The sequence below is a fragment of the Carassius auratus genome, unplaced genomic scaffold, assembly GCF_003368295.1.
Source record: "Carassius auratus strain Wakin unplaced genomic scaffold, ASM336829v1 scaf_tig00217184, whole genome shotgun sequence".
In the NCBI taxonomy this organism is placed as follows: Eukaryota; Metazoa; Chordata; class Actinopteri; order Cypriniformes; family Cyprinidae; genus Carassius; species Carassius auratus.
Genome location: NW_020528931.1, coordinates 50,256 through 62,500, shown reverse-complemented (window position 1 = coordinate 62,500; position 12,245 = coordinate 50,256). Strand labels below are relative to the sequence as shown.

At 31.5% G+C, this 12,245-nt stretch overlaps 1 protein-coding gene across 1 annotated transcript in view; it reads left to right on the top strand.

Annotated features, from left to right (window-relative positions):
- LOC113100113 (prostaglandin F2 receptor negative regulator-like) overlaps positions 1–12,245 on the top strand; it is a 38,021-nt gene that overhangs the window by 8,366 nt on the left and 17,410 nt on the right. The window contains exons 3-4 of the mRNA XM_026264978.1: positions 371–779; positions 3,335–3,690. Of these exons, the coding sequence (XP_026120763.1) occupies positions 371–779; positions 3,335–3,690 (765 nt within the window). The remainder of the gene's footprint in view (positions 1–370; positions 780–3,334; positions 3,691–12,245) is intronic.

Sequence of the window (12,245 nt, the reverse complement as noted above, 5' to 3'; positions counted from 1 at the left end):
TGTAAAAAATTCACTGACCCTTTTAAAAAGTAGTGTAGATATTTAAAAAATGACACATACTATTTCAGTATTTTCAGATACTGCAAAAAAAAAAGAAAAATAAAAAAAAATCAGTTTTCACTGTCATATTGCTAGTAAATTTCACAAATAATAATCACACGTAATCTAACACATTTAATTAAATGTTAAATTTTGAAGAAGATAAACTTAAATAGTATTTTATTGTAAAACATACTGCAATAAAAGGAGATTTTGGATGCTGCAAAAATCTCCAATTAACAGATAAATCAAGCTGGCCGATATATCGGTTTATCGGTTTGTTAGTTCTTGCACCTTTTCTCTAAAACTCTTCTTTTCTTGTCAATTTCAGTTATTCCCAACAGTCTGATTGTGGCTCCCGATGCCCCAAGCCCTGTGGTTCATGAGGGCGGATCCGTCAGACTCCTGTGCAATATCTCCCGTAACTTCATGGAGGGAATTTACCTGTCTCTTACCTGGTCAGTGAAGAAGGGCTCATCTCAGCTGGAGGACCTGCTGAGCTTTGGTCCAGATTTGGGTGTGACGGTTGGCAACAATTACATGCTGCGCTACACAGATGGCGGGATGAGGCTAGAAATGGGGAACGGCGTCTCGCACAGTCTTGTGCTCTCCGCAGCGACGCCGGCGGATCACGGCATGTACATGTGCACGGCCAGACTGTGGACGAGAGAGCAGGGAGCCTGGAACCGTATTCAGGAGAAGACCATGGAGATGGGAGAAGTGACTGTCACCCCCGACGGGTTAGTAACACTTTAGAACAACTCGAGAAAAAAAACCCAAAGCACAACAGAATAAAGCCATGACACAATTAAAATATATTAGTAGAAATGCATGTAGATTTTTATATTTTTGTATTGTTTTTATACTATTTATAGTATTAATTCAGATTTAGAATTGGCTACTACTGTTTTTTGTGTTTTCGCCGTAGTTTGTGCTTTTGTCATTTTGTTAGTTTTTAATTATGTAAACTAAATTGTTCAATTAAATTGTAAATTACATAAGTTGCAAATTAAATAATGTATTACATTTAATGATAAAAAGTTTTTTTTTTTATTATTGTACATGGAATGAAATTGAATTATGAATTATGCTAGTTTTTTTCTTTTAAAATAAGTAAATTAAGTAATTCATTCATTGAAATGAAATCATACATTTGGAAAAAAAATAATGCTTTCAAATTAAATTACTTGTTTTAATGTGTAAATTGTTATGCATTATATGTATATATATATATATATATATATATATATAAGTTATGCATTCGTTGAAATTAAATGTTGAATTATAAATTATATTAGTTTTTATTTTTATAAATAATATAAATTAAAATATCATTCAATGAATTAAAATTTGTTATTTTTAATTTGTATTAAATTAAATTAAATAATATTAGGTTTTTTTATTATGCATTCAGTGAAATTAAATTATGAATGTCACATTTTATTTTTATATAAATAAAATGATGCATTAAATGTAATTTAAATTTTGTAAAAAGTATGCATTTTATACATTAAATTTGCTAAAGTCTTGAAAAGCAAACAAAAATAAAGTTAATCTTATGACTTGCACAATTTTCAGTGAGCTATTCCTTTAATTCTCTTCCATTATGACTTTATATTGTTGTGTATTTGCTTAATATTGTCAATTTCATCACTTTAGTTGTATTGTGTCTCCTGGGAAACTGTCATGATCATAATGCCATGAAATAATCCAATTTGATAGTATAAAAGTACTTACGATGAATCATTGTTATGCAATTCGCTCGGATGATCAATGATCAAATGAATAAATAAGTTGCATTTGGAGGAAAAAGAGAATGAAGGAGAATTGATTATAGTTGTTAAAGTCGTGCAGCGCCTCCCTCGAGAAGAGTAGATATGCTCTTTTGACTGGTTTTATCTTGTTTAACGTCTTCAGACCTTTCTCATAAACCAGGCTGTTTGAATACTCGTTGCCAGTGAAATTCCTGCCTGGTTACCATATATACTGTCAATGTTACTGCAGAGTTTTAATTAAAATCAGGAAGACTGCGGGTGTCTGGAGAACCATCCAGCAGACGTTACGCAAACTCTCCGAGTCTTTGTGTTGTCTGAGATTGTAACTAGAAGATGTTAAGAGAACATAGAGCACAGAAGCAGTCTGTGCCATCTAACGTGATGTGCTGAATATCACTCATCCCCAGGAGAAATGACTTAGAGTTTGCTTTTACAAATTAAAGGAATAGTTCAACCGTAAATGACAATTCAGGAATCATTTGCTTACTTATGTTATGGCAAACCTGGAATAAGTTGCTTTTTTCTGTTTAAAACAAAAGGAGAAATTCAGCAGAATGTTCATGTTGCTCTTTTCCGTATAAAAAATATATATATTTTATTATTTTATTTATATTTATTTATTTATAATTTGATGTGCTTTTACTCTTTTTATGCTAAATAGTATTTAGGAATATTTTAAATTAGCTTTAATTTTTATGCTTTGCATTTTAATTTTAGTTGAAGTTTTTTTTTTATTAATTTTATTATGTGCTTTTATTTTTCATACTATTATATTATTTATTCATATTTTAAATGAGCTTTTAATTTTTCTCTTCTCTTCCATTTTAGTTTTAATTTTAGTTTTAGTTAATTTTATTACGCACTTTTATTGTTCATACCATCATATTATTTATTCATATTTTAAATTAGCTCTTATTTTTTTCTCTTCCATTTCAATTTTAGTTTAACTTTAAGTTTTAGTCATTTTATGTTATTTTGTAATTTAATTTGTTACATTTTTGAGCTTTTTGTTTTTATTTCAGTTTTAGTCATTTTAGTAACATTTTCCTGCAAAGTTTAGAAGAGTTTTATTTTAAATAGCTGTTTCTGTGTACAAGGCTTCTAAATCCTTACTACTTTTCTCTCGATTTTCATTAAGGTTAGTTTAAGAGATTAAATGTCAAATTGGTCTGATTCAGGGTTTTTTTTGTTGTTGTTGGTGTTGTTTTTTATGATGCATGTTTGCTTTTTATATGCTTTTTAAAAAAATACTCTGCTGCTTTTAAATGTGCTATATTGACTTGGCTCGGCAGTATTAAATCTACTATTTGTATTATATTTCATGTCAGATTTAATTAATTTAATGAAAATTATTTTTAACCATTTTTGTAGTTTGGACCAACGTGAGGTTGCAAGTGCATCACTGTTACTCTTAATGTATGTGTTTATTGAGTTTGCATCATTGAGATCTGTATGATTTCAGTTTCATTTCTAATGCTTGCATATTTTCTGCTTGTCTTTCTCTTTAAATCCTCAGCGAGCTCCTTCAGTGTCCAGGTTCAGGACGACAGCACATTGTCCACAGGAGAGTCGCTGCTCCTCACCTGTTCTGTGTCCGCTGAAGCCTCGGTGGATCTGGAGGTGACGTGGCTGATGAACGGCACGCGGGTTGTGGCCCGTCTGAGTCGTGACGGCGTGCTGACCAATGCATCTAATGCAGTGGACGTGAGGCGGCTGGGAAAGTGGGATTTCCAGCTCAAGGTTCACGGTGTGGATCTGTCTGATGCGGGACTCTATGCGTGTAAAGCGAGTGCATGGGTTCAGCGCTACGGTGGACGATGGGACCGGGCCGCGGAGAAGGCTTCGGACCCCGTACGTGTTCACGTTATTAAGCAAAGTAAGTACGTTGCTTAACTTTCACTTGAGCTTCTGAAGTATCATTCATAATATCATGACTCGTGACATAAACAGCCCGCAGCGTCTCACGTTTTGTGGAAAAGAGTGACATTTGGAGAAAATGCCATCTGAAGCTCTGCATATAAATGTGTTCTGCTTCCCTCATCCATAAAATATTAATTTGATGTTGATTACTTGGTATTTAAATGGCATTAAAAGCATGATATGCCGTTTGTATTAGTGCACTGGAAAATATCTTTCAAGCGTTGGGCTTGGGTTTTCTATTAGAAGTTGATTTGCAAATCACGTTTTATCAGAATAATGTGTATATTTTAGCATCAGGTAAGACTGGATGATATAGCTAAAATAATAATTTTAAATCTGTATATATCTTTATTTATGTATTCACTCTAAAATGAATGTAAATGCATTCAATAAACTATTTAGTTATTGCTTGCAAGATATTTTATTTAATACCTAAACAGTAAATTTAGTAGATTAAAAATAATCAAGCCATGTTTTCACACTTTTTTTTAACTTAATGAACACAAATTATTTTAATTTACACTGTCATAAATGAATACTTTTATTCAGCAAAAGTGCATTAAATTGATTAAAAGTTACAGTAAAGACATATATATAATGTTGTAAAAGATTTCGATTTCAAATAAATGCTGTTCTTTTGAAGTTTCTATTCATCAAAGAATCCAGAAAAATAACATGTATCACAGTTTCCACACAAATATTGTGCAGCACGACTGTTTTCATCATTGATAATAATCAGAAATGTTTCTTGAGCAGTGAATCATCATATTAAAATGATTTCTGAAGATCATGTGACACTGAAGACTGGAGGAATGATGCTGAAAATACAGCTACGTATCACAGAAATAAATTATATTTTAACATAAATTCACATAGAAAACAGCTATTTTGAATCTTAAAAATATTACAGAATTTTACTAGTTTTACTGAAATCTTTACCGAATAAATGTAGCCTTGGTAAGCAGAAGAAACGTATTTAAAAAACATTTTACCAATAGTGTATATGAAGACAATAACAAGATGCCTTGTGGGAACCTGCAAACTCAGTTTTAATGATTCACTCAAATGGACAGTTTGAAATGATTCACGGAATTGAATCATAAGAGTTTTTTTCTTTCACTAGCTAAATGATCACAAATATCTGTGACTATTCACATATCGTTCCGCCCTTAGAACCGTGAGATAAAATCTAGGCATGTTATTTCACCTTCACTACCTGACTGGTGAGTTCTTAACCCGTCCATCAATGTCAGGTGTCTAGAAGTGAAAGTAGAAAGGTTGCATTCGTTCGATCTGTGGTCTGTTTGTGAAAGTGGTGTTAATAAGCACGCTTCAGGCACGAGATGTTTCTGAAGATCCGCTCTGTCACTGGCTAATGCATGAAGGCTGTGGGTGGTCTCCCTGATGGAGGACTGCTGTCTCTGAGCCCGATGCTCTTGTTAGAAGTCAGCGTTAGTCGTTTGGGATCTCGTTGTCAGCGTGATTCACAGGGAAGAGCTTCAACTTGTTTATTCTGTGAGGAACTACAGAAAGAGAAGGCGTCGCTCACCTTAAAAGGCAGAAATCTGGGGTTGTTTACTCTTCTCAATGAGTGAGACGAGTAGGATTTAGTTTCAGCTCCAAAAAAATACAGAAAAAACTACATAAAACTGGCTCATACGACTGGTTCTGTGACTTGTGCACATTGATTGAAGACTAGACGTAAAATTAAGTCATTATTCACTGAAAACCTTTCCATTAATAACAAGGTTTGAGATTAATAGGTTTCTATATACGTTCTGAATGCTTGTCTGTAAAACAGATATTTTTATGTTAACTAAAGATAACATTTAAAAAAAATATTTTTTTTTGATAATGCCTTGAAACCAAGTGAAATAAGTTTACGATGAATCATTAAAATTACTCATCGGAAATAAATAAAACTAAAATAATTAAACTAACCTGAAATAAAGATTAAACAGAAAAATAAAAATTTAATTTAATTTAATTTAATTTATGAAAATATATGGAATATTGCCTTAGCACTAACTGAAATATATTACATTTATTATACATTGCAATAATTTCTAAAAATTAAATTAAAATGAAAATAAATGGAAACCGTAAAAAAAAAAAAATACCAGTGAAAATGGCAAACACACTTTAAAAAAGAAAAAAAGAAAATTATAAATTCTGCATTGGAAAAAAACTGCTAAAAGTTTTTGAAATTAATCATCTATATATATATATATATATATATATATATATATATATATATATATATATATATATATATATATATATATATATACAGCGCAAAAGGAACAAAAACTGAAATGAAAAATAAAAATAAAAGCTAATTCTAAATTTTAGTTATGCTGTAAAAAATTTAAATAATAACAAATATTAACAAAAAAAATATTGAAATAAATAAATATACACTGCTCGATGGCAGATTTCCTATGTAATCTAGATGTAATCTAGTGCCATGCTGTATTCTGATTATTTTCTATTCTCATTTGTAAATCGCTTTTTATAAAAGCATCTGCTAAACGATTAAATGTGAATGTAACCCGATGAAGAAGTGCACAGATCAAATTCTGTTTATTTCCTTACTGTCCCAAGCATTTTCCTTTAGTGCGAGCAAAGAGACAAGCGTCCTTTTACTGATTTTTTCAGAACAAAATGCAACGTTTGGGACGACATACAGGGTTTCAATATTTAATGCAGGAAATTCCCTCCAGCACTGTAGACCAACAAGATTCTGAAGCATTAAAAAAAAGACTCAGAAAACATCACGTATTGTCTGTGACTTCTGAAGTTGACTGCATGGGACGTGTTTTCAAGACCAGATGTGACGATAAACGTCTTTTTTAATATACATCTGGAAACTAGTCTCTCTAGTTAAAATCTATGAAGAAGATTTGCAGTATTCTTGACTTTGGCGGACTGCATTAAAATAATAATTTGAAGGTTTATTTGTAAAACTAGAGCCAATGAAGACAATGAAATCAACACCCTCTCGCTCACACTCACACAAGCTCTTTAACCTGTGTTTATTGAATGTTTTCATTGGTTTCCAGTTCCCACCCCACTGCGCTCTCCAGTCACTTAATGTTAAAGACAATCTCGTGTTAAAATCGCTTTCGTTTTCTGCAGAACAGCCTTGAACGGTTTGGCTCTCGTTCGTTAAACACGGTTTCAGGAAACGTGTTTCTCCTTCCAGAAAACACCTGACCTGTTCAACTGCTAATGTCTGAACCTGAGAATGGGTTTTTTGTGTGGGACGCCTAAAAGTATTGTTTTTCCCTCCTTTGTTTTCTCCTTTCCGTCGCTTTGGAGGCTTTGAGATGCTCCTGAACCAAATCTGTTCAAGAAGTAGGCAGCATGTGATTACGCTGATGGATCTTTTCCCTCAAACTGGGAGCATCACATATACACTACTGTATAAAGTTATGTAATGCTCTTTTATTAAAAAAATATTATACTCACTACATGCATATAGGAAGCATTTTTGTTACTTGAAATAAAACAATCATTATATATATATATATATATATATATATATATATATATATATATATATATATATATATATATATATATATATATATATATATATATATATAAATAACATTTATTTTAACTAATTGCCAAACCAATATTTCTCCTTTTTTTCTTTTTTTTTTTTTTTTGTATAACTTCAAATGTATATATATGGAATTTATTTTACTTAAATAGACAAAATACTTTTTTTTTTTTACTAAAATTATACTACAAAAATAAAACAAAAATATAAAAATAACATCTGATTCAAAATTATCAATTCATATCAGTGATACTGACATAAAACTAGCTCACTGAGGCTGCATTTATTTGTTTACAAAATACAGTAATATCAGTACAATTCTGAGATATTATTACAAGTTAAAACAGCTGTTTTCTATATGAATATCTCTTAAACTGTAATTTATTTCTGTGATCAAAACTGTATTTTCAGCATCATTCCTCCAGTCTTCGGTGTCACATGATCTTCAGAAATCATTCTTTTGCTGATTTACTGCTCAAGAAACATTTCTGATTATTATCAGTGTTGAAAACAAGCGTGCTGCACAATATTTCTGTGGAAACTGTGATGCAATTTATTTTTCAGGATTCTTTTGATTAATAAAAAGTTCAAAATATCAGCATTAATTGTGTCTTTGTGTCTTTCCTGTCACTTTGGATCAGCTCAAAGTGTCCTTGATGAATGAAAGCATGAATTTGTTTATAAACGTCTAAACTAATTAAAACAGTTAACACCTCAGCAGAACAGACAATGCATTTCCTAGTAAAGATCTGTTCCTCAGCTTTTCGCATTTGTATGAACAGACTCCTGCCAACATTCTCCTAATGACTCCGTTGTCTCGCTCGTGTTTATTTGTCTTGCTGTGTTTGCTCTTATAATTCAGTCTCATCACTGAGCTCTTTAATGCACAGTGATCCAGATGATTTAGTTGGGCTCTGTGTGTGTGGCTTGTTTTTGTGTGTAAGATCAAAGTCTGCGCCTGCGGTGTCTTGAGGTGTTGATGATGGAGTCGTGTTATTGTGGTTTCCTGATAACTGCTGTGAATAGTCTTGCACACTTTGCATGTTGTAGTTTGCGCCGTTATCAGCTGGTTTTGAAGAACGGTGTGTTTGCTGTTTGCTGTTGTCTGCGCAGCGCTCAATCAAAGCAGTGAAGTGCACTAACAGCACGCTGACATACTGTACCGCCTGAACCCATGCCATATGCTCCGAGATCGTATGAAGCAACGCCGGCTCAATTGTTAGAGAAACAGCTGAAGATTTCAGGAGCTGTTTTCCATCTTGTCATGCACTGATGGATGATTTGTGCTGCTCAAACTCATTAGTGTTAATGATTCTGAGACCCGGTGAGCCCAGCAACCAGAAGCTATGTTCATTCTGTACAGTCTCTAGTGTCATGTTTGGCCTGTTTGTGTATCGTTGTGCACATACAGCATATCATGCTGGAACATTTTATTTTTATTTTTTATTATTATTATTATATTTTTATTTTTATTTTTTTGCATTTACTTGTTTTTAGTTTTCCTTTTATTTTACTAATTTATAATAATATTTGTTACATTTAATTAATCTTGATGATTTTTCAGATTTTTGAAACATTTGTATCTCCTTAATGAAAATTAAGATCTCTAATCTGTTCTAATTTCTAAATAAAGTGTTTCTTTAGTCAGTTCTATTCTACTCGGATTAATAAAATGATTATGATTAGTGAATCTTTTGCTTTATTAAATGATTCTCCATTATCTATTTCATTCAGATTTTTAATATATATTGATTAATTGTTTTTGTCTGTTTAAAATTATTACCCTATTGTTAGTGCTTTCTTCAATTATATTTTATTCTTATTCATAAAATAATAATTTTATTTTAGATGTTATTATTTCTTAATTATTTATTGTCATAGTCTTGTTTCTAAATGTATATTTTGATTAATTGTTCTATTTGATTAATTAATATATTTTTTTGATTAAAATAATTATATTATTTTGTTACTTTATAAGTAATTTTTTATACTTTATAAGATTTTATGGAATATTTTTACTTTATTAAACAATTTCCTACTTTATTCTAATTTGTAAGTTATTTGTATCTGATTAATTGTTCATTTGTATTTAATTATATTATTATTCTAATTAAAGTGTTTCTTTTGCCAATTTATTCTATTCTGATAATAATAATACAATATTTATTTATTACGGAATTTATTAAAATTATTAAATGTGTATTTTTGATAAATTAGTCTGTAATTATTCTATTCTCTTTTTAATACTTTTTATATTAGTATTAGTATAGTATAGTGTTTTTATTATTAACACTATACACTATTATTATTATAGTATGTAGTATTATTATTATACAGTTACATGGGATTTTTATTAAATTATTTGGTATTTCGTTCTGATTTCTGAACTTTCATTCAGATTTTTGTTCTTACTGATTTTGATTAAAAACGTGATTTTTTTTAAGTGATTTTACTCAGTTCTGTTTTATTCTGATTATTTTAATCTGTACAGGTTTATAGTTGCATTTTAATTTACTGTATTAAGTATAAATATGAGAGACAGTCTGGTGTCATCCAGCATCTTAGTGTCGGTTTCTATTTTTTTCTTAATTTAAATCTAAATCTAATCTCACCTTTTGCTGCATCAGTCTCTCTGTATTTAATGAACAAATAAACCAAACAGACGAGGACTGATCTGAGAACATTACAGCTTATTCTCTGCAGCTGTGCAGCAAAACTGAAGAAAGCGTGAGAGAACGAAACAGACAGAAGAAGACGGAGCACAAAGAGATAAAGTCTGATCATGTGGAGTGAAGAGGCTCTTGTTTAAACTGATTGACAGTCACTCTCTCAGACCCTTCTTCCGTTCCCAGGACACTGTGTTCCCGTCCATAGAGACCGGCTTTAGAGCTCCTGTGGGACATTCATCTCATGGGCTCTGTTTGTCCGGGTAAAGAAACACAACCTGCTCTCGTCCCGTCTCTATTTATCTTCCCTAACTAGAACTTTCTCTGCTTCATCCCATAAAGTCACATGACCAAACTGTGCTGAGAATCATGAAGGTCTTCTGATGGAGAAACAAACTAAGTTACTCACTTTAAAAGTAATTAGCTGACTCGGAAAAGTAGGAGCCCCTCTTGAAAAAAAGAGAAGAAATATTAAACCAGTTTTAACTAATGTGATTTGGTATATATTATATATTATATTTATTATATTATATTATATTATATTATATTATATTATATTATATTATATTATATTATATTATTATAAATATTTGTAGTGCTATTATTTATAAATGATTAATTATGTTTTGAAAATCGACTTTTATTTTGTATATTTTCAGTTTTCATTAATTTTAGTTTGATGCATATGAAGAATGGCTGTGTATTATCCCACTATAAGTGGGAGGGGCTTATCGAACAGGAAGTGATGCGGATGAGAGCCACACGGCGCAGATGGTCCCAGTGACTCAGTCGGCGTGACGTCCAAAAGCTTAACACAAAGCCCACCACCACATGTGAGACTCAAGTCAGTTGTGTTTGTGAGTGAGAGTCTGGATGATTTTCATTTGTCCTGCTCCTCTCTCATGTGTTTTTTTCCGAGGTATTTGTGTTCTGTGAGTATTCGGAGACTGTGTATGTGGGAGAATGGCGTTTTCTTTGGCACACTGTAAGTCTTTGTGTGTCTCTACTGCTCGCCCATGCATGAAGGTCCCAGCTGTATAGGAAGCGATGCAGGGAGTCGTTCACTGCCCACCGGGCGCGAAGCCCAGAAAACACTTGACACTGGTGAGCCAAGAGCCTGGAGACGGGGTCAGCACACACCTTTAATGAGTGTGTGATTGTGCACGTGAGCCCATGGACTGGGAGGAACACTTACACTGTCTCACGTGTCTAAGACTTCTAAAATCTAGGCCTATTTTTGGTAGCACAAAATCAAAGTTATAATAGTGTTCCTGTAGCTCAATTGGTTACGCATTGCGTTAGCAGCACAAGGTTGTGGGTTCGATTCCCAGGGAGCACATGTTAGGTAAAAAATGTATAGCCTTAATGCATTGTAAGTCACTTTGGATAAAAGTGTCGACTAAATACAAAATACATCCAGCTTTCTTTTGTTCAACAAACTTGGACTGAGTCACTTTGACTGTTTATTTTATGTGATTTGTTTTGCTATGGTTATAGTTATGTTTTGTGTTTCTTTTTGTTCTGTTTTGTTTTCTGGCTTTTCGTGATTTGTTTTGTTAGGGCAGTTTTTTGTTTAGTTTTTGTTTGTTTTATGCTTTAGCATTTTGTTTTGTGTGATTTTTCTAAAGATTTTTGTTTTTTTGTGTGTGTGATTTTCTTCAGTTTTGTTTGGTTGGGAGCTTTCAGTTTTGTTCGGTGTTTTGCTTTATTTTGTTTTCTGTTTTCTGTTTTGTGTGCTTTTTAAGGCTTTTGGATTTATTTTGTGTGTTTTTGTTTCTTATTTTGTTTTTGTTTTGCTTTGTCAGGGCTTTTTTATTTTGTTTTGAATTTTTAGTTTGTTTGCTTTTTTTCAACTTTTTGTGTTTTATTTTGTTTTCGCTTTTTCACTTTTTTGCAATATCTGATTTATTAGGGATTTTATTTTTATATGTGTGTTTTGTGTGATTTGTTATTTTTTGTGTAATTATTTAGTTTTTTGTTTGTTTTGCTTTTGTCTCTTTTTGTTTTGTGTAATTAAGTAGGGCTTTTTATTTTAGTTTTTTTATGACCTTTTTAACATTTAAGCTTTTTGTTTAGTTATTTTTCTAAGGATATTTGGTAATGTTCTGCTTTGTTCTGTTTTTATTTTTTATTTTTAGATTTTTATGTTTTGTTTTGACAGGGCCTTTTATGTTTTTTTGTGTTTTGTCTTTGTTTTACTTTTTAACATTTTGTGTTTTGTTACATATTTTTTAGGTTTGTTTTAATATCAGTTGTTCTGAATTTGCTTTGTTTTTT